This window comes from Ictidomys tridecemlineatus, chromosome 8 (genome assembly GCF_052094955.1).
Source record: "Ictidomys tridecemlineatus isolate mIctTri1 chromosome 8, mIctTri1.hap1, whole genome shotgun sequence".
Lineage (NCBI taxonomy): Eukaryota > Metazoa > Chordata > Mammalia > Rodentia > Sciuridae > Ictidomys > Ictidomys tridecemlineatus.
This window is the reverse complement of record NC_135484.1, coordinates 113253251-113279185: the sequence shown is the minus strand read 5'-3', so window position 1 is coordinate 113279185 and position 25935 is coordinate 113253251. Positions and strand designations below refer to the sequence as shown.

Sequence of the window (25935 nt, the reverse complement as noted above, 5' to 3'; positions counted from 1 at the left end):
GCTCGTGAACATTACTTGTTTTCATTCTCTTTCTGTGTCCTTTCAAATAGAGACGCCCCCGGGAGGGAGAATATGTTAGATCCTGGAAAGGGAAGAACAATTTTTTTTCCAAGAATCAGTTTAGGAACATTGGGAATATATTTTCTCTTAGCATCAGGTATATTTATAAACAGGAGCTGCAATACCTGCCCTCCTGCTGAAGCATTCTCTCTCTCTCTCTCTCTCTCTCTCTCTCTCTCTCTCTCTCTCTCTCTCTCTTTTCCCTCCATCAGTGAAGGGTTTCCTCTCCTTTTTTTGGTTAAAATTTTAAAACCCACACAAGTGGCCTGCACCACGGGATCCGACTATAATGCTGAACAATTGGTCAGCGGCTTGAGATCCGGGAGGCCAGGGAGAGAAGTGAAGGGCCTGGTCGGGGGAGGCCAGTGGGATGGGAGTCCCATCACAGCCAAGGACTGCAAAGTCGGGGTGTTAGGAGGCTCCTGGGTCAGAGGCCTCCGGAGGAGGGAGGCTTTGGACCAGGAGGAGGCCGCTGCCTCTTGGGAAGACAGTGGGGTCTGGAGTGGGCTGAGGGGGTGGCAGTGGAGGGTGGGTGAGGGCGGAGCCAGCGGGGAGCACTCTGGTTCCCACGCCTTCTCCTGGCCAGAACCTGGGCCTCATCTCATCGCCTCTTCCTCCCAATATTGTGTCCCTTGCCTCCCACGCCACTGTCCTGGTGGGAGCCTTAGCCACAGCAACAGTTTCCCACGCCCTGGCTGGTGCGGTCATAGCAGGGCCTCCTCCGACAGCAGGCCCTGGGCTGAGAGCAGGACCCACTCGCCCCTTGCCCCTCTGCACATGAGCCCTGTCCCCTGGGTGGCACAGACCTGAACCTGCCCAGGCCACACAGCCAGCGTGTGCCGGGGCAGAACTCGAACTCAGACCTGCGCCCCCCCACCCTCCGCCCCGACCCCAGCGACACAGTGATGAGCCCCGACTGGGATATAGTGAGCCGCGTGATTCTGCAGTTAGACTCGGGGTGTCAGGGGCCTGGGAGTCAGGTGCGGCAGCTGACCTCGGAGCTGCCAGCCGCTGGCACCTCGCTGGGTGTGAAGAGCTTCTCGGTTCCTCTCCTCCCGGGGGGGCTGACGCAGAGGGGGGGAACAGTCGAGGCCTGGACGTGGGGGCTGGGCAGGACCCCATGGTCCTCTTCTCTGGTTGCCAGGGCTCCACCCGTGGGAGACCTGGGCCCTGGGGCGTGATGGGGCCAGGGGAAGTTTGGGGGCTTCAGAGGCACCAGCCCTGAAACCCTTGATGACCAGGAGCCCCCCAGGAAGAAGTGAGAACTGAGCAGAGGCTGGGGGGGGGACGCAGGGGGGAGGGGAGCACAGATGAGGAAACGGAGGCAGAGGAGGAGGCCAGGACTCTGCAGAGACCGCATTGGCAGCACCAGCCCAGTGCCCAGGAAACAGTAGGTACTCAATAAGTGTCACCCAGAGCAGCCTGATTGTAGGGGTTCTGGAGAGGGCTTGCTGGAGAGGACCCCGCCAGCCCCAGGAAGAGGCACCTGGGCTTCTCAGAGGTGCCCCTCCCCCCGGAGCCCAGAGCTCTGTTCCCGCTGGACCTGGACCCCACAGGGAGCGCCTCAGGAGAGTGAGCACCCGGCCTGGGCCCAGCTGGGGCACTGCCACCCCGGGCCCAGCCCCCAGCCTGGCACAGGCACAGCGGGTGAGCGCACGCCTGGCACAGGCCCAGTGCCCGGGAGAGAGGCCCCGAGCGGGTGGCTTTGTGTTTTGTGAAAACCAAATCCACAACTGAGCTCTCCAGCCAAGCAGAGCCTGCTGGGAAGGCTGGCAGGCTCCCCCGGCCCCCGGCCACCCTCCCCGGCCCCCCAGGAACCATGGCAGCACCAGCTGCCACCCTGGCTGGCACGGAGGGCTGAGGGGGGCGGCCCGAGCCCGGCTCTGGCCACACCAGGATCTGCCCTCCCACCCTGACCCCCTTCCTGCCTGGAATAAATTGGAATACAAATCAGAGGGAAACGCTCTCCTCTGTTTGAACAAATTGCTATGGATTCCTCCCTGTCTCAGGTCAGGGCTCGCGATGGGGGATATTTTCACTTGCCGACTGCTAATAGACTCAGGAGAAGCTGCGGGATCGATTGAGGCCGGGGAAATTAGCCAGAGCTCCAGGCCAGTCTCGGCCTGCCCCTGCCCCCCACTTCAGGTCTCCTGCAAGGGCTGGAGGGCAGCCACCCCCAGACTGGACGTAAGCGCTGGACTGACCGATGGACACCCCCGTCCCCAGGGTGCTGCAGGCCTGTGCCCCCGCCCCCACCCCCGCCCAGGAACTAAGGCAACAGCAACCAGGAGCTGGGTGGAGGGGCAGTGGGATGAAGGTAGACCCAGAGAAGCCCCCAAAGAGACCCACAGGGACACAGGTACCCAGTGAGAGCAGTTTATGTCACACCAACGGTCTCCCTCACCCCACCCCCACACCCACCCTCCAGCAGAAGGAGGGAAAGGTGCAGCTCACCAGCCCTCGCTGGACTCGCAGTCCTGCTCCCTGAGCCCCCAGAAGGCACGGGGAGAGCCAGCAACGGGGTGTCTGTGCTCCAGGGACCAGGGCATCCTTCTGGGGGGAGGATCTGAGTTCAAGGCTAGCCTCAGCAACTTAGCAAAGCCCTAAGCAACTTAGCGAGACCCTGTTTCAAAATAAAACATAAACAGGGCTGGGGATGTGGCTCCGTGGCTAAGGGCCAGTGGGCGCTGCCGGAGCCCATGGCTGTCTGGAGCGGGGGTGGGGGTGGGGCAAGCAGGATGGGGTGGGGGGCGCTTGCTGCAGTGATGGAATGGAGAGAGAACCGTTCCATCGGGAGGAAGCTTCTCGCGTCTCCTGCCTGCTCCCATACCCACCTTGCACCACGCCCTGAGTCGCTTAGCCCCAGATCTGGCTTGGGAGAGAGGCACAGGGAGGAGGCCGTGTGGGCCAGCAGGCAGGACCGCGCCACCAGCTTGGTGGGCCCCTTTGCATCTGATCCCTGATTTCTGCATCGAAAAACTGATCAGAGAGAACCAAGTAAGCTCTGAGCCCGTTGCCTCGGAACTTAGATCATATTCCCAGCTGAACCGCTGTGGCTGTGTGGCCTGAAGATGCCTCTTGCCCGCTTTGGGCCTCAGGTTTCTCTTTTAACAAATGATTCGATTTGCTGGAAGATCCCCCGCCCCACCCTGGCTCTGTACTCTGTGTCTGGTTCTAGATGACCTCTCTTGCTCTCTGCTGTATCCTCAGCACCTAGAACAGTGCCTGACACACAGGAGGAGCTCCATAAGTGCCACGTGAATTAACTCAGGTCCCAGTTGGTATCGAAGAGACAGAAATACTCAAAAGGGTGAATGCAGTCAGGGGCACGCCTGTCATCCCAGCAGCTTGGGAGGCTGAGGCAGGAGGATCACAAATTCAAAACTCAGCTACTTAGTAAAGCCCTCAGCAACTCAGCGAGACCCTGTCTCAAAATAAAATATAAAAAGGGCTGGGGATGTGGCTCCATGGTTAAGCACCCTGGGGTCAATCCCTGCTACCAAAAATAAACAAATAAACAGATGAAGGTACGACTTGAGATGGACTCACAAGGCCCATGGACATTTAGAGGTGCAGGCTAGCCCCGCCATGGCCCATGGGGCAAGGCTTGGTGGGGGGGGGGGGGAGGACAGCTGCAGCGACCTCATTACTCTCCTCTTCCCCGCCCCCGCCCCCCCTCAGGCTCTGCAGAGAGGAGGCCTGGTCTCCCAGGGCCAGAGACTGTGCCCGCCTCCACCCTGGCTGTGAATTCCGCGAGGCTGGCAATGCCCAGAGGACCTCAGAGTGCTGGTCTGTCCTCATTGATCCCCAGCCTTGCCTTCTGCCACCACGAGGCCCCTCAATCCTTCAGAGACCCTGACTTCCATCAGGAAAGTCCTGGGGAAATCGACAGGCGGGGGCTCTGGCCATGGGAAGTAAGTGAGCAGTTACGGGCCGGGTGGCCACAGGGGAGGGTTCTCGGCTGGAAATTCGGGTCAACATGCACAACCCAGAAAACCTAAGGAAGAAAGAACCCGGCCAGGCCGCCTGGGCCTGCTACAGGGCCTCAGAGGCTCCTCCAGGGAGAGCAGGGCTGTCGGCCCCCTCCCCGAGCCCTGCAGGACCACTGCCCACCCCGACCACCAGGGGCCACCTCTGGCCACTGGAGCATATGTTCCTAGTGTGCCAAGGCCTAGGGGGTGGGGGACTAACCTCCCAGGAACAGCCCCCAGCCAGTGCCTCGCCCACCCGGATGCCACCCAAGTGTGTGTTTCAGTGTCCCGGAGCTCCCCAGGGGACGTGGCAGTCACTGGCTGGACGGCACCTTTAGGGGTTCCCTCACCCCCCCACTCTCTCCCTGCTCCTCCTCCACGCTCTCTGGATTTATCTCCCAAATAAACCCCGTGTACCCCGCTTCCCAGCTTGGGCTGCTGCTGAGACCACGACCCAAGTGCCTTTGGAGTGTCCCTGGTGGACACTCGACCTCACAAGGCCACAAATCAGAGCCCACGATGCCCACCACCTCCCCAGGCACGTCAAGTACCCTGGGCGGCTCCACCTCCTCCACCCAGCAGCCCCGGAAGCCTCCTGAGCCCACTCTTCCTTCCATCAACAGCCTGGGCCCCGGGGGGAGGGCCTCAGAGCAGCCCACCGGGAGGAGCCTCCCCTGGTGACCTGCGGACAGCCTCCCCTCTCGGCCTTCTCTGCATCCACCCTGGGGCCTTCCAGGAAGGAGAGAAGCCAGGCCTCGCCCCAGCACAGGACTCCAGCTTGCCCGGGTGCTGATGCGTTTGGCAGAAGGTAAGCAACCTCCCCGAGGTCCCCCTGCATCTCACTGAACGCCAGAACCAGCCCAGATAGAGAAGGCCCCTGGAATCCTGCTTCCTTCCCGCTTTACCCTCCTGGTATCCTTCCCATAGCTGAGGAAGTGTCTCTGCCAAGATGGAGAAAGTCTCAGGGTCAAGGAGATATTCAAGTTTGGCCCAGGGGGGGCCTCAGCTCCTGAACCTTTTTGATAAGAGGTTATGTGACAGCAAGTTGAAATAAAGTCAGACTGTGAGAAGAACTTCCCAAAAGCCCTGCTTTTCCCCAGTCCACAGAGTTCTGCTACTGCTAGGACTGAGGGAGACACTGGCCAGTGGAGAGAGGTGCCCGTCAGTGGAACCCAGTGCCACGTCAGTGAGCCCAGCAGTGGGGTGCAGGGAGAGCAGGGTCAGAACCAGGGGGTGACAGGCAGCTGAGGGTGGACGTCTGGGTGACCGCAGCAAGTCACTTCCCCATTCCAGGACTCAGTCTCCCCAGTGGTCTTTCTGGCCATTTTCAGGGAAGCCAGAGCCCCACCCCCACCTGATCCAAACTGGCCAAGTGGGAGGAGAGGGAGGCCACCGTCATTCATATCCCTAAATCCCTGCCCCTCAGGACATGCCACCCTCTCTGCCTGGGGGTTTGTGGCAGTCGCTCCTTACCTACCCCAACCACCGGCTCCTTCCCACAGAACTAGGCATCAGCCAGGCACGGCGGCACACACCTCTGATCCCAGTGACTCGGAGGTTGAGGAAGGAGGATCACAAGTTCAAGGCCAGCCTCAGCAACTTAGCAAGACTTTGTCTCAAATTAAAAATAAAAAGGGCTGGGGATGGGGCTCCGTGGTAAAGCACCGCTGGATCCAATCCCTGGTACCAAAACAAAAACAAAACACAAACAAACAAAAAAGGAAACCCAATATTTTTCTTAGGCAAGAATGTCCCATATGAAAGTCTATTTAGCGGGGCACAGTGGCACCTGCCTATAAGGCCAGCCCTTTCAAGGCAGAGGCAGGAGGGTCACAAGTTAGTGAAATCCTGTCTCAAAAAAAGAGGATGTAAATCTGTCCACAAGTCCCCAGGTTCAAGCCATAAAACAATCAATAAAAATATAAGTATAAGCCAATTTCTCGTCTCCTTCCAGGCAAGAATGGCCATTGGGATGTGAGCGCAAGTCACTGGAGGAGGCTTCTGAGAAAGCTCTATAAAGGAAACCAACTTATTTAGTAATGCCCATCCTTTTAAATGTTCCTCCCTTCTTCCTGCCTGGAATAGGGCTTGAGGGCTGAGCCCCAGCAGCCCTTTGGTGACTTTGAGAAAAAAAAAAATGCTCTCGGGCAAGATTTGCCTAACTTTGCTACACCCTGAAATCACCTGGAGATTTTTTTCTTAAAAAAAAAAAAAAATGCTGGTATCTGATTGTCTGTCCTAAACATTCCGATGTAATTGCATAAGGTACAACCTGGGCATGGCAACTTTTAAATGCTTCCCAGATTACTCTAATGTGAGGGCAGGTTTGAGAACCGCTGCCTCAGGAAGGGGGGGCGGTAAGATGAGAGGAGCCGGCTAGCCCACCCTGGACTGTGGAGGGCGGCTGACATTGTTTCAGCCTCTATCGTCAGGCCTCTGCTTCCAGCCACAGAAGGTCATTCCTGAGGAACGCTGGACCCAAGGGCTGACTCATCCCCCACAGCACAATCTGGAGAACAAAAACCAGCCAGGCAGGGCCCTCGGGAGCCTCACACAGGGGCAATGCACGGTGCACGGCTTGGTGCTGGGCAGGCTGAGCTCAAATCCTGGTTCCACCACCTGCCAACTGCAGGGAACGAGCAAGTCATTTGCCCTGAGCCAAGGTGTGTCCACCTGGACAGCGAGGACTTGGGAAAAGCCTGCATCCTCCTGGCCACCTGCAATGCCCTCACCTGTGATCCCCTCGGCTGCTGGCACCTACCACCTTTCCAGATACGCAGGAGACACGTCATACATATTTGCTTGACATACACTGAACTGCTACTGTGCACACCAGTTCTGAAATTTCCACTTTATCCTCAACCAGACGGGAAAGAGAATAAACAAAAGGGCCACATTTCGGAAAGGTAACAGAATTGACCTATTAAAAAAATCAATGGAGCCAGACGAGGTGGCACAGGCCTGTAATCCCAGGGGCTTGGGAGGCTGAGGCAGGAGGATCTCGAGTTCAAAGCCAGCCTCAGCAACTCAGGGAGGGCCTAAGCAACTTGGGAAAACCCTGTCTGTAAATAAAATATTAAAAAGGGCTGGGGGTGGGACTCAGTGCTTAATTGCCCCTGGGTTCTATCCCCAGTACCAAAAAAAGAAAAGAAAGAAAATCAATGGGAGCCAGTTGGGCAGCACACAGCTGTCATCCCAGCTTCTCAGGAGACTCAGGCAGGAGGGTCACAAGCTCCAGGCCAGTCTTAGAATTTGGAGAGACCCTGTCTCAAAACATGAGAAGACGCTACAGGGTTGGGGACCTAGCTCAGCTGGTGGAGTGCCACGTGCACAAGGCCCTGGGTTCAACCCCCAGCACCACACACTCCCCCCAAAAAGGAAAGGCTCCAGGTGAGCTGAGTGGCAGAGCCCCTCTGGGTTCCACCCCAGTTAAATAAACCATAAAATAAAACCTTTGGAAGCCCTGCACCCAGCGGTATCTCCCAATCCCTCTAGGTTTGGGACCAAGACCCTTGGTTCAGAGCAGGGACAGGGGCCTCCCCCTGAGCTCGCTGGCCTGGGGCCATTAGAGTCTCTCTCCGCCCACCCGGGGTTTAGACAGTAACAAGTGGGTTTTTAAAGGCCCCAGGGTCCTGATGAGCTGGGCTGGAATCTGAACTTGAGCAGTGACCTGGAAAACCCAGACCTGCCCTCAGATGGCCCAGGGAGGAGGCGGAGCTGTGGCCTGACCCACTCCACCTGCTGCCTGCCCAGCTGTGCCCCAGCTGTGCCCACTGCTCCTCCACAGCTGCCTGGGTGCCACCTGCAGAGCCTGAGTGAGGAGGGGGGCTGTGTAGTGGGAGAAGCTCTCCGGGTGGTCCCGGCAGACCCAGGGCTGAGGGCCATTCAGCACGGCCTCCCGTCCTCCAGAAAATCAAAGGATCTCGGCTGAGTGTCTGGGAGCAGAAGGAAACCCGGAAAAGAGCCTGGGGTGGCGTCTTCAAAGCCAGCCACGCAGCGCCCTCCAGCTGCCCAGGCCAGGCCCCTGACCAAGGTGGCCCACTCCTGCAGCCCTGCACCCCCAGGCAGGAGCTGGGGGCTCTGCCCTCCCGCCCCCCCAGGACCGCCAGGTTCCCCCAAAGCACAGCCGGTCCTGCCTGCGCCTAGGTGCCACCCACACCCAGGGCTCCCTGCCATCTGCCTGCCACCTCCTCTGCTCTGTGAGACAGTCCCCACGTTCACCTCGGAGTTTACAAAGTGCTCCCTGTCACTCACAGGCCTCTATTGCCAGAGGGAAACGGAGGCCCTGGAGAGGAGGCCCTGGGCAGGAAGCAGCTTGAGGGCAGCCTGCGTTCTTCGGACCCTGGCCAGGCCGTGCCAACCCAGGGCAGCAGCAGGACTTGGTGAGAAATGCGCCCGCCCCAGCCCCACTGAATCGCAATCTGCATTTTCATGAGATCCAGGGGACTCCTGCCCACGGGAAAGGGTGCGGAGCCCCCTCCCCCATTCTGATGTCCCCCTCCCCTGCCTGTCCTAGCTGACCTCCTGTCTTTTTTTTGGTGGCAGGGTGGGGGGGTGGGGGTGGCTACCAGGGATTGAACTCAGGGGCGCTCAACCACTGAGCCACACCCCCAGCCCCATTTTGGATTCTATTTAGAGACAGGGCCTCACGGAGTTGCTGAGCCCCTTGCCTTTGCTGAGGCTGGCTTTGAACTCTCTGTCCTCCCTTCTCAGCCTCCCCCAAGCCGCTGGGATCACCTCCGCTGACCTTCTCTCATCCATCTCCCCTCCCCTCCCCCAGACAACCCTTCCTCCAATGCACTCCCCCCCACACGACTCTGGGTCCCTGCTCTGTCTCCTCTTTCCTCCCTGATGCCACCTCCTCTGTCTCCCCCACCCCCTCAGTGTCAGTGCCCAGGGCTCTGGCCTCGGCCCCCTACTCCCCACCCCTTTCCCTGGCCATATGTGCCAATCCAGTTCCTCTGTCTCCTGAGCCCACACTCACGTCCACCTGACCTGCCCATGCTCCCGGGGACGTCCCAGGGCCACCATCCCGGGTTTCACCTTGCTCTCGCAGTCACTGAAGGTACTTACGGAGGCCTCCCTAAGCTCTGGGCTCTGCGCTCAGGCTCCCTGGAGGCTTCCCAGAAATCCAGGCACCAGGAGGGCCACCCCCTCTGACCAAGGAGAAGCAACAGCCCGGAAAGCAGATGTGACCTCTCCTGCCCTCGAGGCTGGCGCAGGGCAGAGCTGGGATCAGTCCAGGCTCTCACTGGCATCACTGCCCCAACCCCTCGACTTGGTGGCTTTTGTTCTGCCTCTTCCCACTGTGAGCCAGTCTCCTGGCCCCTAAGCTCACCAGACTTTCCCACCACATCTAGGGGTCTGGGGCGTGGGGATTGTTCTAACTCCTTTCTGGTCCTTCGCAGCAGCTCCTAACCGGCTCCTCCCTCGCCCTCGACAGCCCATTCTCTGCGTGGCAGCCAGGGGAATTCTACTAAGAAGGTGTCCATTTAGGTCCCTCTTTGGCTCAAAACCTTCCCGGGGCACCCATCTCACTTAAAATAAAGCCCAAAGTCCTCACATAGCCTGGGAGGTTTCAGACATCTTGGCCCTGCTAATTCCCCACCCCTCACTCTCTGGCTCCAACTGCTCTGGCCCCCTCACTACCACTCAAACAGGCCAGGCATGCTCCTACCCCAGGGCCTTTGCATCAGCTATTCTCCTACTGGAACAGATTTCCTGGAGACATCCACGAGGCTTCTTCTCTTGGTATCTTCAGATCTCTATTTTGGTGGCACCTCCTCAGGGAGGCCTGGCCCTCTCACTAGGTATCTCAAGTGCCTTAAGGAATGACTGTAGTTCTTGAACCCACTCCCCCTGTCCATTATCAGCCACTACCCTTGACTCAAGCTCTCAGTCTGGACAGCCCCAAGGCCTCCTGGCCAGTCTTCTGCACGGCCTCCTCCAACACACATCTCTGTGGCTCTGCAACCCAAACTATGGCTTGCATCCACAGATTCCTTGAGGCAGACCCACCGGGCAGCTCCTCCCAAACTCTGGATCCCAGACCCTTCCCCCCAAGCATGGACTTTTCCGTCAGCAGCTCTGGGCTCCGGTCTGGGTCTGCCACTTGGACAAGTGACTCCATCTCCATGAGCCCTCAGTTTGCTCATCTATAAAATGGACTGATGAACAACCCCTCAAGAGCCCATGTTCGCTCACCACCTCAGGCTGTAGGAACTGTCAGCAGGATGATGGTGGCAGTGATGATGGCAGTGATGATAGTGGTGGTGATGGTGATGGTGGTGATGGTGGTGATGGTGGTGGTGGTGGTGATGGTGGTGATGGTGGTGATGGTGATGGTGGTGATGGTGGTGATGGTGATGGTGGTGATGGTGGTGATGGTGATGGTGATGGTGGTGGTGATGGTGATGGTGATGGTGGTGGTGATGGTGATGGTGGTGATGGTGGTGATGGTGATGGTGGTGATGGTGATGGTGATGGTGGTGGTGATAGTGATGATGGTGGTGGTGATGGTGATGGTGGTGATGGTGATGGTGATGGTAATGGGTGATGGTGGTGGTAATGGTGGTGGTGGTGATGGTGATGATGGTGGTGGTGATGGTGGTGATGGTGGTGATGGTGATGGTGATGGTGGTGGTGATGGTGATGGTGATGATGGTGATGATGGTGATGATGGTGGTGATGGTGGTGGTGGTGGTGATGATGGTGATGGTGGTGATGGTGGTGATGGTGGTGATGATGGTGATGATGGTGATGGTGGTGATAGTGATGATGGTGGTGGTGATGGTGATGGTGGTGATGGTGATGGTGATGGTAATGGGTGATGGTGGTGGTAATGGTGGTGGTGGTGATGGTGATGATGGTGGTGGTGGTGGCGGTGATGGTGGTGATGATGGTGGTGGTAATGGTGGTGGTGGTGGTGGTGGTGATGGTGATGTGATGGTGGTGATGGTGGTGATGGTGGTGGTAATGAGAGTGATGATGATGGTGATGGTGATGATGGTGATGATGGTGATGATGGTGGTGATGGTGGTGGTGATGATGGTGATGATGGTGGTGATGGTGGTGATGGTGGTGATGGTGGTGATGATGGTGATGGTGGTGATGGTGGTGATGGTGGTGATGATGGTGGTGATGGTGGTGATGGTGGTGGTGGTGGTGGTGATGGTGATGGTGATGGTGGTGATGGTTTCCTTTCTTTTCCTGTCTAACTGCCCTGATTCCATTTCAACTTGGACTCTCGCCCAAATGAGAGACTGTCCTTCCACACATCCAGGGTCTTTAGCCTCCTTGTGGTGCCACACCGTGCCTCCCAGCCTGGATGCGCTCTGCAGCCCTTACTTCTGTTTGCCAAGGTCTTTGAGGTGAACTCTTTATCTTTCTGGTTCCCTCAGTCCCCACTGCCCTTGCCACCTGCATTTATCAAGATCTTTTGGGGGCCACATTCTCCTGTGGCCCACTCGACTCATTTCAGTAGCCTGCAGTGCCCAGAACTGGGTCTTGCTCAGGGAGGGACTCGGTAAATATTAATGAAGGGCGAGTGAGAGGAACAGGGTGTGGCTTTCCTTACCCCCAAATCAGAGATCCAGTAGGATCAAGTCTTGGGACCACTTCTTACTAATACTAATCTTGATCAGGTCACTTAATTTTGTTTTTTTCATGGTTGCAATACTTGGGATTGGATGCTTTAGCCCATCCTGCACTTTTGTTCATTTTCAGACAAGGTGTGGCTAAGTCCTCAAAGCTGGCTCCAAACTTGCAATCCTCCTGCCTCAGCTTCCCAAGTAGCTTGAATTACAAGCTGGAGCCATCACACCACATTCTCACTTAAATTCTTGGAATCTCCGTTTCCTCACCTGGAGACAATAGGACGCCCTGTGCTGACCTCTCAGAATGCCTTTGGAACCAAAGGCAAAAGGCTGAGACAATGCTCGGCGGGAGGTATTTCCACACGGTAAGGAATTATCATAACAAGTGACCTTCCCCCAAAGGTTCCTGCCTCTGAGCACTAAAAGATGACCAAAAGAATCATCACCAAATGCTTGGTGGCATGTCAATGAGCTTTACTTTCTTATACTTTTTTGGTATTCTTTGATTGTTTTGCAAAGAACATGTGTTATTCATAGACTTAAGAAAAAGGGAGAGTTCATTGTTTGAAAAAAGAAAAAAAAAAGATTCCCTCCTTTGAACTAAGTGCAGCTCTCGCCTCCCACATCAGCATTTAAATGCCACAGGGGCTCCTCACAGACATATTCCTGCAAAGCAGCCTTGTGACATTTGGGGACAAAGATGCAGAAGACAGGCCATACCTCAGGATCCTAAAGAGGAAGCTCTGTGAGGGCACAAGTCATGCGTTCCCCAGGTACACGCAGCCTCACTGGGGCAGAGCCCACCAAGCTGGGCTGAGCCCCACCACAGACCTCTGTTCCTGCCCATGGAACACTCGGGCCATTTGAGAATGCAGGGAGTGTGGCTTTGGTCATGGGCGGGTGCCCTGGGACACTCGAGTGAATGTATGGGAGCTGGGGGAAGGCCTGGAGCTCTAGAAGGCCCTAAGGGGTTGCCTTCAGCCCCAGACTGTGGAATTAGTCTAACTCTGGTGCCTCTGAGAGGGTGAGACCCACAGGAGCCCAGGGAAGGCAGAAGCAATGTGGTGGCCAAGCCCGCCCCCTGCTGGCCACATGTGGAGCAGCAGCGCCCGCCGCCCAGGGCAGGGCCCCTGGCAGCACCCACTCTCCACCCACACCCACACAGGGGACCTACTCAGGCTCTCCGGAGTCAAGAGGCAGGTGGGGAGCCGGGTGAGGCTCTTCCAGGCCTGGGAGGCACAGATTCCACCGCCAGGCCTCCCGCCGTCGCCCAGTGGGGTATCTCCCTGGCCAACCTTCCTGAGCCCAGCAACAGGAGGTGAGAGTCAGGAGTGGGGCGGGGTGCCTGTTGCCGGGGAACCCCTCCACGTTCCAGTCCCTGTCTCGCTCATCTTGGACCTGTCCCTGCCTCCTGGGCAGCGGGAGAAGCCAGGGCTGCTACCACTGCCCGGATTTCCACTCCCGCCCCCAGGTATTGATTTCCCGCATCATTCATTTGCCAGGCCTGGTGGCTGTGATTAGCTCCCTCCACTCTCCCTACGGAGCCCCCCGCCCGCTCCTCCATGTTCCAGCAAAGCAGAGCTAATACCAGGCTCTAAATGAGGCTTTGCCACCCTGGCCCCAGCAGCTTACAGCCAGGCCTGGCCAATTACACGTAGGCCCTTGGATATCCCCAGCGTGGCCCCTGCCTACAAAACCCCTTCGAACCCTCCTCTTCCTCACCTAGAGCTGCACGTCAGGGAGGCACAGAGGCCCAGGCGGCTCTGTAGGGAGGGACATGCGGCTGATCTTGAGCCCGTGGGGAGGTTCTCTGGCCTGATACCACCCAGCCTGGGGACCCTTCAGGCTGGCTCCAGGCGGCATCAACTTGGAAGGGGAGGGAGGTAATGCCCACAAAGCAAACAGAACCGCCTGGATTTGCGCACAAGATTCTTTCTCTCCCTCATGCAATGTCCATCAGGAGGGACAGAGCCTTCAGCTGCCAGCTTTCTGATTTGGTGCTTTCTCTAGGGCAGAGTCAGAGAGGGAGGCGGGGGGCAGAGACTAGTGAAAGATCCCAAGTCCCCACACCCAGATGGGCTCCCAGAAGACAGCCCTGGGAGGCTCACTTCCTGAAATTCCTGCACCGCACTCCCCAGAGGAGGGGAAAAAACCTGACTTGGTGATAATTCTGTGAGCTATGTTGCTCTTGTCAAATTATTCAACATCTGTCTTCATGTTCCCACAAAAATTAGCATAGGATAGTAGTTTCTGATGACACCTTTGGTGAAATATTTTGACTTCCACCAGTAAGTTGCAAACAACCTGTCTTAAGGATAATGTCAATTCCCACTCCTGCATATTAAATAATCCAGGGGTTTGTTATGTTTTTGTAAGGGACAGGAATCCCACCGACCTGCCCCTGGCTGGAAGTCTGCGTCCTATGAGAGGAGGAGGAGGAGCCGGAACAGAAAAGGGGGTGTTCTCTGACACTATCCACGCACAGGACGGGCCTCCCCATCCCTTGGCTGCTGTCTTTGCCCCAGAACTGGGCCTCCCGGGCAGCCCAGCCCCCTGGCCTGCCAGAAAGCAGATTACAGGACAACAAACTGGGCCAGTAGCTTGGGAAGCGAGGAGGGAGGGGGACCAGCTCCAAATGGACCATCTGGCCCGGCACTGCTGCAGCATCTGTGTCCCAAGGAAGAGAGAAGCCACCTGGCCACGCTGAGAGTGCCTCCGCAGCCCTGCGGACGGCAGACCTTGGAGTAAGTGGGTGGACCTCAGCAGGCACAGGGCCTAGGGCCCTGGACACTTGCCTACCGCTGGTGTCAGCAGGGAGACCCACAGCCCAGGCCCTCCTCTCCAGAGTTTAGCCTCCATATTAATCTGTCCTTTCCTCAGTCATGCGGGCCTAGGGGCAGAAGGGCAGGGATTAGGGCTCCCTCCCCAAGGTATACACTTTTCTCCTGCCTCCCTCCCCACTGCCAAGGCGACCCTGGGCTTCCAGTGTCTCCTCTCCTCCGTGGCTGCCAGTCTAGGACTCAACATGAGTCCCACTGCCCTGTGGGAAACCAATCCCTGGACAGACTTCTTGGGGAGCAAGCATTTTAAGAAGCATTTCTTCCATCTCCCCCAGTCACGGCCCCTTCATTCATTCAACAAATATCCCAGGAGCTCCTGCGGTGCGCGAGGCCCCACGCTGGACTGGATGCAGTGGTGGCCCAGGAGGTACCACCCCTGGCCCGATGTGCTCCCCTGGCTCTTTCCGAAGCACTTCATCTGCTTTGGGGGTAGAGACAAGCTGGAGTGGGGCGGAGGAGTGAACCCCACCTGTCCATCTACTTCTCAGACCAGTCCCAGCCCTTCAAAGGGGCATGCTTCTGCCACACCTGGTGGGCGCTCTTGGCACCACCAGGACCCCAGAGCCTCACTGCCCTCTCCGGCTCCTGTTCCGTCTTTCCCTGTCTCCATCCACCTAATGAAGACTTTCCGCCCTGAAACTCCCCAGCGGGCCAAGCCTTCCCTAGAGCCCAGTTCTCCCAGGAGAGTGGGGAAGCCTGGTTGCCTGGAGCTCAGCCACTCTTCTCTCTGATTTTTGCTGAGAGCAGTTGGGACCTGGGCACTTGAAGGAGAGGAGAAAATTAAGAGAGAAAAGGAGACAGTAACCTTATGGCCGAATGCTGGCCCCAAAGTCCTCTGAAATAAGGGTCTACGGAGACCACTGCCTTGTTCTCCAACCCCCACTGCTGGGGCTTTTTGATCGAAGCCCCAAAGAGCCTCCTCAAGATGGGCCCTTGTTCAGCCCTGGAGAAAGTTGGAGAAGATGGAGAGGGTGGAGGAGAACAATGGCCCTGAGATGGACTTGGCAGGTTTGCTCAAGGGCACACCGAGGGGCAGGGTGGAGCACAGCGGCACCCAGGAAGGGTTTTCCAGAACATTCCTGAGTGCCTGGATATGAACAGGGGGAAGGAAAAGCCTCAGCAGCATCCTTCCTGGGGCACCTCAATGATGGCAGCAGAGCTGTAGGGAATCTTTGGGAAGAAAGAGGAAAGAGGAACCCCTAGACCACTGGTGTCTTCCTCTATCCTAGGGAGGCCAAAGCCTTCAGGACCTGCTCAGCAGCCTCCTCTGCATACCCAGCCTCTCCCAGGCCCTGCAACCTTCCTCCTCCCTCCTGCCTTTCCTAGCCTTGGGGGGGAGGCAGTAGGGAAACACAAACTGATTAAGAAGCAGAGTTTGGCCAGATGCCTGGCCCAGCCTCATCCAGGAATTAAGCCCAGGCCAGCTCTCTGTGGAGGGCCAAGAGCATGCCATCTCCTGGACACCCCTTCCTCTTGACAGGCACAGGCAGATGGAGCAGGGCCACTTCAGAAGAAAGTACTTAGCACCAGCACCTGAAGCTGGCATCTAGGGGACACTGCCCCTGCCACCCTTCTCAGGACAGGTCAAACTCCTCCAGATCTAAACAGGAATAATTATGCCCTGAGCCCCGGAAAAAGAGAGAATCTTGCCCACTCCAGCAACACATCATTAAAAAGTGACCTTCTCCTACAGTCGGGAGAAGGCAAGAAAGCTCCAAGGCCCCTGGAAACGGACTTTCCGGGCTGGAGACCCCTGAACGGGTGATGCCCAAGCCTGGGGCCTTCCTTGGGAAAGCCCTGGATATGGAACGGAGAAGGGGTAACTGGAATCCCCCTTGCTTCTCTGAGCGTGGCGTGGGTACGCTAGAACAAATCTGAGTGACAGGAGGCAGAGTTTGGACACGTCGCCTGATGGGTGCGTGCCGTGTTTGCGTTTCCTGGGAACGGTGGCTGAATGTGTCTGTGTGCTCTCAGGAGGAAGGAAGGTGCGGCTGGGGTTTTGTTCCTGGAAGCCAGGGACCGAACTGGCTCAGGAGAGGTCTGAGAAGGGATGCCAGGGCCGTAGACGCCAGAGGCAGGGGATGCCGGCATCCGCTCAGACTGGAAGAAGCGAGTAGAAGCAGCGAAGCCGCAGCGATTGCGGGGAAGGCGGCGAGCCCGCCGCCCGGCCGCGGCGCTGGCAAGCAGCTCGCCCGCCAGCAGCGCGCAACTCCGGATCCTGCATCGCCCGTTTCCACTTAGGAAGCCGAGCCAGGAGAGGATGAGGCTCAGCGTAAGTCGCCGCCCCAACCCTGTGCCTAGGGTCTGTTCGGGTCTCCCGCGCCCTTTGGATTCTCTCAAGGGTTCACAAGTCACTCCCGCCCCTATCAGGGATGGGGAAAGTGAGTACCTCCTCCTGGCATCCCCAGCTTCACGCCAGACCCTACGACCAGTCCCAGTGCTCCAAAGCAGCTAGCTCGGTCTCCTCGCGCCCAGGAGAGGGCGGAGACGCGGGCATCCACTCCAGAGTCCGAGCCTAGGTCTCCACGAAACCCCGGCAGCGCGCACTTTGCGCCTCTTGCAAAGTTTCCGCGCGGGGCTCAGCCAGCGTGGAGTGGGACGCGGGCTCTTACCGTAGACTCCTTGTCCCCGGCAGTGGAAGGGGATCAGCGCCAGAAGTAGAAGGCAGGTCACCTCCATCTTCACGGCCGGTGCTTCATCCCCGCGAGGCGGCGCAGCCCAAGAGGCAGCGGGGGGCGCATCCGCCGGGGCCCCGCGACACCCCCTATGTCCCCCTCTTTCCCTGAGAGGCGACCGAGAGGGCGGTGACCAGGGGACTGAAAAGTAGGCGGTGACGGCGGCGGCGACCCGGGTTTCTCCGGTGGGGCCGCTGCACTGATGGGGACGCAGGGGGCGCTGGCCCAGCCCCGGGTGCCTTGGTGCGCCCGGCGCAGCAGCCAGCGCCCCGGCCCAAGAAGCCCGGTCGCCGAGCCGCCCCGGGTCCCCAGGGCTGTCCGCTGGGGGTGCTGGGCTCCAAAGACCTCTCTGCTGCGGCGGCGGCGCTTGGCTCCAACAGGCCACCGACGACTGACAAACTTGTCGTTTCCCCGCCCAGGGGACGCCCCTCCGCGAAGCGGGGGCAGGGAGACCCGGGCTCCTCTCGGCTTAATTCGCTGTCTCCAGTCCTGCACCCGGTGCTGAGAGCTCAGCGGCCCGACCTGAGGGGGCAGGCTGCGCACCTGCCAGCTGCAAAGGAACCTCAGTCCTGGCCCTCTTGAGCGGGGTAGCAGCGCGGGCTGGGTTCGGCCACCGGGAGAGCGACTCGGCTCCTGGGGTCCGCGAAGTTAGCCGAGCCGCCGAGGCACCCGAGGGAGGAATCGCGCCCCGGCGCCCCGCGGGAATCTGGAGAGCAATTCCAGGCAAGAGGGACCCCAGAAAGCAGGGAAGGAAGGAAAGTTTGAGTCGTTTGAAAAAATATTCGCGCCCTCGCCGAGGCCGGGGCTGCGGCGCGGGCGCAGCTGGCCGCCTCCGCTCGCCGCGCTCCGCTCCCGCCGTCTGGCCGCGTCCGTGGCACTCCCCGGCTCCGCGCTCTCGGGAGAGCGGGGCTGCGCCGCGCCCCAAGTTGGTCGTCCCCGCCCCCGCCCGGCAGCCTCGGCCAGCGGGGGCCTTGATCGGGCGGGGCCGGGCCGGGCTGCGGGGCGCGGCGGCCGCTCGGCTCCGGGCCGCGGGAGCGCTCCGCTCGCTCGGCAACTTGGGCTTCGCTGTGCTGCTTTTTCGCCCCTCCGAGCTTTTCATTCCGCGCTCCCCCCCGCCTCCCTCTCTCCCGCCCTCCCTCCCTCTCCTCCCTCCTCCCCGCGTCTCCTCGTTCGGTCTCTCGCTCTCCCACCCTTTGTCGCTCGCTCTCCTGTTTGATTCCCCTCCAGTTAAAAAAAGGAGCCAATTAAAGGCAGCCCAGCTCGCCCGGCCCAGCCTCTGTCCAATTTCCTCGCCTCCCCCAGGACCAATTAGAGAAAACAAAACAGGGCTGGGGGAAGCAGACTGCCTGCTTCTCTCTCTCTCTCTCTCTCTCTCTCTCTCTCTCTCTCTCTCTCTCTCTCTCTCTCTCTCTCTCTCTCTCTCTCCCCTCCCCTCCCCCTCCTCCCCCCGCCCCTTTCCCCCCAGCCCCCGGCAGGAAAATGTCAGAAAGCAGAAATGGATCCATCTATCCCGAGGACACTGGCGGAGGGACGTGGGTTTCGGCGCGGGCTCTGCAGCCGCGCGCTCGCACACTCGCTCTTCGCCCGCCCTTGCACACCCAGCCTGGCTGCCCAAGCCGGATGCTGCGATCTCGGCACGCTCTCGGGCAAGCACGGCCGCTCGCTCGGGGGACCCGAGCCAGCAGGACACTGCACACTTCATAAATGTTTTGCACTTTTGGGAGGCGGGAATGAAACCGCGGATCCGAGGGAAAGGCCGGGTTTCTGCGGCCACTAGGGTCCTTCAGGCGCGAGAGCCGGCAGCCTGCTGTAGGGCTGCAGGGCTGTGCGCTCGGCTCGGGAGTGCCCTCCACCCTCGGCCAGCCCTAGCCCCTTCCCAGGCCTCGGCTCTCCCCGCGTCAGGAGCTGGGGGCCGCTGCCAGAGCAGCTGGCGGAGCCGCGGGTGGAGAGGGCGCGCTTAGAGCTCATGCCCTTGCCGCGGCCCACAGGTTGCCAACAGGTTTGCCCGCAGGACCCCTCTGCCGGAGCTCCCCAGGCCACCGCCTAGTCTCGGTTCGCCCCTCTCCCCATCCTGTCTCCCCTGGGGCGCCCAAGCGCCCCAGGGGCGCACGCCCTTCCGGTAGCCAAGCCAGGGCGCCGCTCCAGCCGCCCGGGTCCGGCACTCCGGGTCTCCGCTGCCTCAACCCAGCCCTCCCGGTGCAGCGGCGGGGACAGCGCTCCTCCCAAACGCCCTCGGGGAGGGGCGTAGGCAGGCTGGCCGGGCGGGCGGCCTCCTCGGCCTCGGATCCCGGTCCCCAGCCCAGTCCTGCTCATCTCACCTGCTCCACCTGTCGCCGTTATTTATCTCGGCGTGGGCGCGGGGATTGTGGCAGAGCGGCCCGTGGGAGCGCGGACAGCCGCGGCAGCTACAACAACCGGGCAATTACAAACCCTCCTCCCGCTCACCCGGAGGAACTGTTGGGTATGTGGATTGCGAGGGTGATTCCGCGACTCTGCATTTGTCAAAACTCAAAGACGCCCCCAAAAAAGTGTTAATTCTTCTGCATGTAAATCAAAACATAAAATTTAAAATCTTAATAAACCACTCCTTCCCCAGGTCTGTTCTTGCTGGGTCCCTTCTCCTCTGACCCTCCAGCGCTTACCCCCACTGCTCAGGAGGAAGGAGAAAGTGTGGGGACATGCCTTGTGGCATGGGGAGGGGCGCTGGACACCTCAGCCCCTCTTCTGTCCATCTCAGGAAGTCCGAGGACACTTGAAGACACCGCCCCCCAGGTACCCTGGCTTGTTTGGTCTCCTTCATCCTCTCTCTCCTCTTCTGTCCCTTTCCATAGGTCAGAGGCTGAATACGAGGGTCCAAAAAGAAAGCTCAGTGCTGTTCACCCAGAGAAGGCCAACGCAAGGTTCGTTAAATGGATTAATGAATGATGTCCATCACAAGCCAGAAATCACAGAACTGAGTTCCCCTCAATGTAACCATCCTTCCTTCTCTCCACCTCCCATTACCCCAAAGGAAAAAAACCCATTCATTTTCTGCTCTCCAGAGATAGAAAGCCGTCATGCATCTTCCCACCCACCTCCCCCACTCGGTCTGAAAAGGAAGTGGCACCCACCAGTTGAGGGTGTGCCGAGGAGAGGCTTCATTTATTACCATCTTCTCATTATTAGGAGGTTTCTAGAAACCCTACCTCCTCAGGGAAGCTCTCAGGGAGTGACGGTGGTGACAGTGACGCTGGCTTTTCTGGCCTTGCCCATTCTGAGTTTAAAGACCCTGCTGAGGTTCTCTTAAGTGTGCCCTCTCTGAACCCCTGCTGGCCTGGAGGAGGGCTGGGAGGACAGGGGCAGAAGTCCAGATTCAAGGCCGGCTGGGACTGAATGTGTGCTGTAGTGATCCACCTGGGAGCACTCTGCGGCTCATGGTGTGCAGTGCAACTACCTGCAGCCTGTTGGTGGGGGCCGTGAAGACTCCGCCATCTCCTCCCCCAGGTGTGCCCTGCCTGCTGCTGCAGAGAGAGCCATGTGTGGGACCATGGTGGGGAGCCCCAGAGAAGGGAACACATTAGCATGGAAGCCAGAAGCCCTGCGTTCCTGTCCTGGCCTCTCTAGGCCTCAGTTTCCCCCCCGCGGTAGATCCTCCGGGAGTTAGGATGTCCACCTCCAGATGTGGGTGAGGGAGGGGCTGACACCGCAGGTCATGTGTATCCACTGTTTAATCCTCATGACTCACCCAGCTGCTAAGTGGCCAGACTGGGCTTTGACCTCGGTGGCTTGGCTGGATGACCTTGCTCTTTCCCACTGTCCTGTGCCCAAGAGAGGCGAGGGCCCAGGGACCTAGGAGTAACCTTCACAAGCATTTCCTGTTCCCTTCCCACACTGGAGCAATCCTCTGGAGCCCAAATGAGGCTGTTAAGAGTAGAGTGGGGCACAAGAGCTGGACCCCGAGATCGCAGGAGCTCTGGAGGGGGCCTCAGGCCCGGGAGGGGACTGAGCATGATGCTTGGAGGCTCAGGGTCAGCAACCAGAGGGCTGCACCACTGTGCATTCAGCACGCTCTGCCGCCACTTCCCACCGAAGGAAAACACCATCCTTTTGCCTCAGAGGAAGCCCAGCGCTTGGGCGCCAGAAGGGGTCAGGAACTAGCTGCAGGCTGAGGGGATGGGCCAGGGAGCCCGAGCCCCAGACCCTGGCCAAGCAGGGCAGCTGCAGGCTTTTGTTATAAAAACTGTTACTAGAGCGTCCTCCCCTCTCCTGCAGCTTGCTCTTCTCGGTGAGTCAGCCTGGAAGAGGAGAGAGGGAGAGAGGAAGTCTTTGCCGTGATGCTGCTGTCGGGGGGCCTTGCGAGGGAGATTGTCTCTGAAAATCATACAGTGGCAGGTATTGATTCAATCGCAGAGCAAGACACTTTCTGGCCAGCGGGGAGGGCTGCCTGGGGATGAGGAACCGGGAGAGTTATGACCCCACTGAAAGACTAGTTTATTAATTCGGGCTCTAACAAATAGCCAATTAATGGCTCCAGCTGCTAATTAGTAAGCAGTTAAGTCCTGTTATAAATTGTGCAGCTTAAGAATAGTGAAACCCAATCCTGCAAGGATACCCTTGAAACCCACCCCCCACACCTGTGGCCTTCTATCCCAGGTCTGTACCCCCCACCATGCACTCCTATCCCATACCCGGACAGCCCTCTGCTGGGAGAACGCCAGCTTCTTGGGGGACAGGGACATATGTTCACCATTCATTCATTGAATGACTATTTAATGAGCACCTACTATGTTCTAGGCACTGCTCTAGGTACTGTGAATTCGATGTGAATAACAGACAAGATCCCTGCTTCCCAGAGGTTATGCTTTAATGAAGAGACAGACAACAGACTTCACAAGAAAGGAAAGAAAGTAGTATTTAGAAAATGAGTCAAGGAGACTGTTAAAGCTAGGAAGAGAAATAGAAAATGCGAGGGCTAAAATGTTAGAGAGGACATCTAGAGAAGACTACACTAACATGTGAGTCAAGACCTTAGAGACGTGAGGAATGGAGCCAGGCCAACATCTGCAGAGAAAGGAGACAGCAAGTGCAAAGTTCCTGTGGTAGTGAGGAGGACCTCAGCTGGAGGACCACCTGGCTGCAGCTGAGCAGGTGAGGGAAGAGTAGGGCTGGAATCAAAGAGGTTTAGGGAGCCGGTCATTTGTGCTTTGGGGTTATTACAGCACACTGAATTTTACTCTGAGTGAGATGGCAGCGTTGTGGTCTTGAGTAGAATCAAGGAGGGATCTGACTTTTTAACAGGCACACTATAGCCACTGCATGGGTAGTAGATTAAAGGGGAAACCACAGTATCCCACTACTCAGTGGGTGCTCAATAAATGCTCATCATATGAATTGATGAATGAATTCTAATGGGGCTAAACATGGGAACCTGGCCCATGCTTGAAAGGTTGATTTAATTGGATTTTCTGTGAATTATAAATTCAATCATTAGCAAAGGTGCCTGAGCATTTGAACTTTCCAAGGAATTCCATATCTACTATCCTATTGGGTCCTTCACTTGTCCCTGTGAGGTAAGTTAAAACATGTGGCTCTTCCATTTTACAGATGTGAAAACTGAGGCAAAGAGACATTCACCGACCGGCTGGGCAGTGAGCAACCAGAGACCAACTCTAGGGTGATTTGGGTGGGGGGTGGAGAAAAAGGACAAAGATACAGAGGAATCCCTCCCCTCTCCAGCTGCCACATCATGATTGCACCCTGCCTCGACCACGGGACCCTCCCCCGGGCTCCAAATTCTCATTTCCACCATGACAGTGTGTGCAGACACTACCTCTCAGATCACCTCCAGCACCAGCCTCCAACACCTGTGACCTGCGTGCGAGGCCTGAGATCTGAATGCCACCATTTCCCAAGTGAGGGTCACCTGAGCTCAAGAGCGCAGGCTCCCTTTGTCCACACCAGTGTTGGGACAGGGGAAGTGTCCTTTAACTGTTTTTGAACTGATGGTTCTGTGGATCCGAAGCAATTTGAACACTGACTTCAAAAAATATATGGTCTTCCCACTCTGAGCCGACGGGGGGCACCCGGTCCACCAGGCTCTGCTTTGCCCCTGGGTGGGTCTGGGAAGGGGGCAGATGCTACTCTTGAGTGACATTCATTTAATCAATGTTGATTGAATCGGCCATTATCCTAGGCCGTGCTGAGCACCCCCTGTGCTGGATACATCCAGCAAGTAAAGACAGGGCTGTTCTCAGGGCGTCCTAGTCTGAGGCAGGGGACACTACCCAGCCCGAGGGCAGAGACAGCCAGAAGAGGGTACTGGATCCAGGTGTAGAACTGGAGCCAGTCTAGAAACACACCATCCTGGTAAGGAAGTGTCCCCTTCAGAGTAGGGAACAAGAGGATAGAGCACCAGGAAGGCCAGGCTGGCTGCTGGGATTCTCTGTAAGGCTGTTCCCACAGGTTCAGCCTGATCCTGCAGCCCTCCAGGCTCAGCCAGCCGGGGAGAGGCCTGGTGTTTTATTTGGGTTTTTCTCCTAATGCAAATGCCTCTCTGGGCCCCTGGGAAGGAGGCCTGTTTGAAGGCAAGACTGAGAAGCTGGCAGCAGGCAGCGCCCACAGGGAAGATGAGCTGCTCTCTCGGGGCCAGGCCCCACCCCAGCGAGAAGCCAGGTCCTGGCCTCCCTCCTTGGCCTCTCCTGGAGGCACTTCTGGCCACTGGGGAGGCAGAGCCGCCTGAGATGGGGTGCTGTCTGCAAACCCCCACCTGTACTCCAGCCTCTGTCCTGGGAGCTCAAGGGCAGGGTGGGTGTCGCTCACTCTGGAAACACAGTGGCAGTGCCCGGCTGGGCACACAGTTGTCATTTGATTTATGCTCATTAAAATGAACTGAGTAGGTGACACCGAGTGACTCAAGCAAAAGTAGGCTTCCGGCAAGACCCGACTGATGGGCGTGGGGAGGACCGAATCACGCAGGCAATATGGAGAGGGGGACGAATACCAGCCGTGGCTACAGGGGAAGAAATGTTTGCCGAGGGGCAGCCACCGAAGGGGACCCTCGGGGAGCGGAAGGGACAGGCGAGGGCAGGGCCCTAGGAAACCCGGGGTGAACAAGTGCAGGGGACGGAGACCCCACTGCCCGGGCTTGGGGGGGCCTTGGCGACTGGAGGGCGGAGAGTGTGCGGCTGCGGGTGGCGGGGTGACGGGGACTTGTCCTGCCTCCGCCCTGCCCAGCCGCCCCAGGGGTGGCGTCGGGTTTTGCTGAGCTGGCCTTTCTCGCCGCGTCCCCTGCGGCTCTCGGAGAAGCAGGATCAAATGTTCCCCAGCTCAAGGGCTGGCGGGGCTGGGAGGGAAAGGGGGCCCGGGAGCGGAGGTGACAGGGGGAGCGGTCAGGTTGCCCCAGGGACAGGGCCTGCAGCCGCCCTGGCTCTTTCTGTGAACCTCCCCGGGCAGCTCGCCCTCCTTCAGGACCCCTTTTTGATCCCAGTAAAGGGGACAGAAATAAGGAGTGGGCTGGGGGCGTGCGACTCCCCCCCCCCCTCTCTCTCTCACACACACACACACACACACACACACACACACACACACACACGAGGCTGCTGCGCGGCATAAACTGCAGGGGGCGCCATCACATAGACTGCGACAGGAATCCCGCCCCCGGCGCCACGTGGTGGCCAGGCTGCCGCCCCCCGTGCGACCTGACCTCAGGACGAGCTGGCGTCACCGCCTCCGCCCCCGGCTCCTATCTGTGCCCCTCGTCTCCCGGTCACTTCCCGCAGGGTCCCCCCCTCCGCAGGAGGCTCCCGCCACCGCTGGGAGAGCGGCCCCAGAGCCGCGGTCCCCGCCCGCCCCCGCGCGCGCTCTCGGGACGCGCCGTGCGCCCTGGGGACTCGCTGCCCTTTTGATTAACGCGTCTCATTATCGGGTGCTCGGTTCTCCTGGGACCCTCCACGCCTACCAGCCCCAGGGGAAGCGGGGGCCTCAGGATTCGTGCCTGACTAGAGAAGCTGAAGGACCTCCGGGAACCTGCCCACTCCACCCCCTGAGGATGGCCCAGCCATGTGTCACTTGCTCTTTTCATCCCCTAACCTAGGGCTTATCTGAAGGAGTGTGTGTGTGTGTGTGTGTGTGTGTGTGTGTGTGTGTGTGTGTGTGTGTGTGTGTGACATTTTCGTAACCATAAAATGCGCAGCGTAAAGACCATTTGCCTTGACAACCACCTTTATCATCCTCGTGTTGAAGAGGAGAGGGTTGAGGAACAGAGAGGGTTAGTAACTCCCCCAGGGCCACACAGCTAGTAAGTGACAAAGCTGGCATTCAAACCTGAAAATCTGGCTTCGGTCTATAAAGTCTATGCTTTTCACCACTTAATGCTCCCTCTCACATGGAGAGACATTTGATTTGTCCAAAATCTGATGTCCTAGACTGCCCTGGCTGACATAACTTCTAGCAGCTATTTAAGTTTAAATAAATTGACTTTAAAATTCAGTTCTCAGTCCCACTGGCCACTTTTCAAGTGCTCAACAGTCCCATGTGGCTAGTGGCTACTGTGTTGGACAGCACAGGTATGGAACATGTCTGTCATCCTAGGAGTTCTCCATTGGACAGCAATGATCTGGAGTCTCAGTATTAATCCTAGGTCTTCTGCCTACCAGCTGAGCAACCTGAGAAAGACACTCAACTTCTCAGTATCAGTTTCCTCATCCAAAGAAGAGTGCCCACCTCGTGGTTGTTAGATTAATTGAGAAGATGCACACGAAGTGCTTGGCAGGTACTAAGCATTCTAACAATTACTAGTTTTATCATTAGAATCCAT

The 25935-nt window shown here is 58.1% G+C and overlaps 2 protein-coding genes and 1 long non-coding RNA gene across 6 annotated transcripts in view; 2 read left to right on the top strand and 1 right to left on the bottom strand.

Annotated features, from left to right (window-relative positions):
- Mdga1 (MAM domain containing glycosylphosphatidylinositol anchor 1) overlaps positions 1 to 18144 on the bottom strand; it is a 57549-nt gene extending 39405 nt beyond the window's left edge. For 2 of the 4 annotated variants that reach the window (XR_013425195.1, XM_005318737.5), the window contains exon 1: positions 17079 to 18141. Coding sequence is in view for 3 of the 4 variants with exons in the window: in XM_005318737.5 (XP_005318794.1) it covers positions 17079 to 17145 (67 nt within the window). In the remaining variant the exon portion in view is untranslated. Of the gene's footprint in view, positions 1 to 17078 lie in introns of all 4 variants that reach the window. The other 2 variants (XM_021721938.3, XM_078020080.1) reach the window with 2 other exon arrangements.
- Positions 1907 to 4834, top strand: LOC120889027 (uncharacterized). Its single transcript, XR_005732763.2, has 3 exons — positions 1907 to 2069; positions 3742 to 3974; positions 4655 to 4834. It is a non-coding gene; the product is annotated as an uncharacterized LOC120889027 (long non-coding RNA).
- Positions 18145 to 18871: 727 nt separating the features above from the next.
- LOC110597508 (uncharacterized) lies at positions 18872 to 21384 on the top strand. Its single transcript, XM_078018528.1, has 3 exons — positions 18872 to 18928; positions 19011 to 19602; positions 19973 to 21384. Exons 1-3 carry the CDS (start codon positions 18872 to 18874, stop codon positions 20425 to 20427), a joined length of 1104 nt encoding a protein of 367 aa, XP_077874654.1. The 3' UTR covers positions 20428 to 21384.
- Positions 21385 to 25935: the final 4551 nt, after the last annotated feature.

Excerpts from the sequence above, each read along its gene's own strand:
- LOC110597508 (XM_078018528.1), top strand. The coding sequence starts at position 18,872 with ATGAAACCGCGGATCCGAGGGAAAGGCCGGGTTTCTGCGGCCACTAGG. Across the intron at positions 18,929-19,010 it reads CGGCCACTAGGGTCCTTCAG|CCCCTTCCCAGGCCTCGGCT; the intron begins GCGCGAGAGCCG and ends GGCCAGCCCTAG. Across the intron at positions 19,603-19,972 it reads TCACCCGGAGGAACTGTTGG|GTCAGAGGCTGAATACGAGG; the intron begins GTATGTGGATTG and ends CCCTTTCCATAG.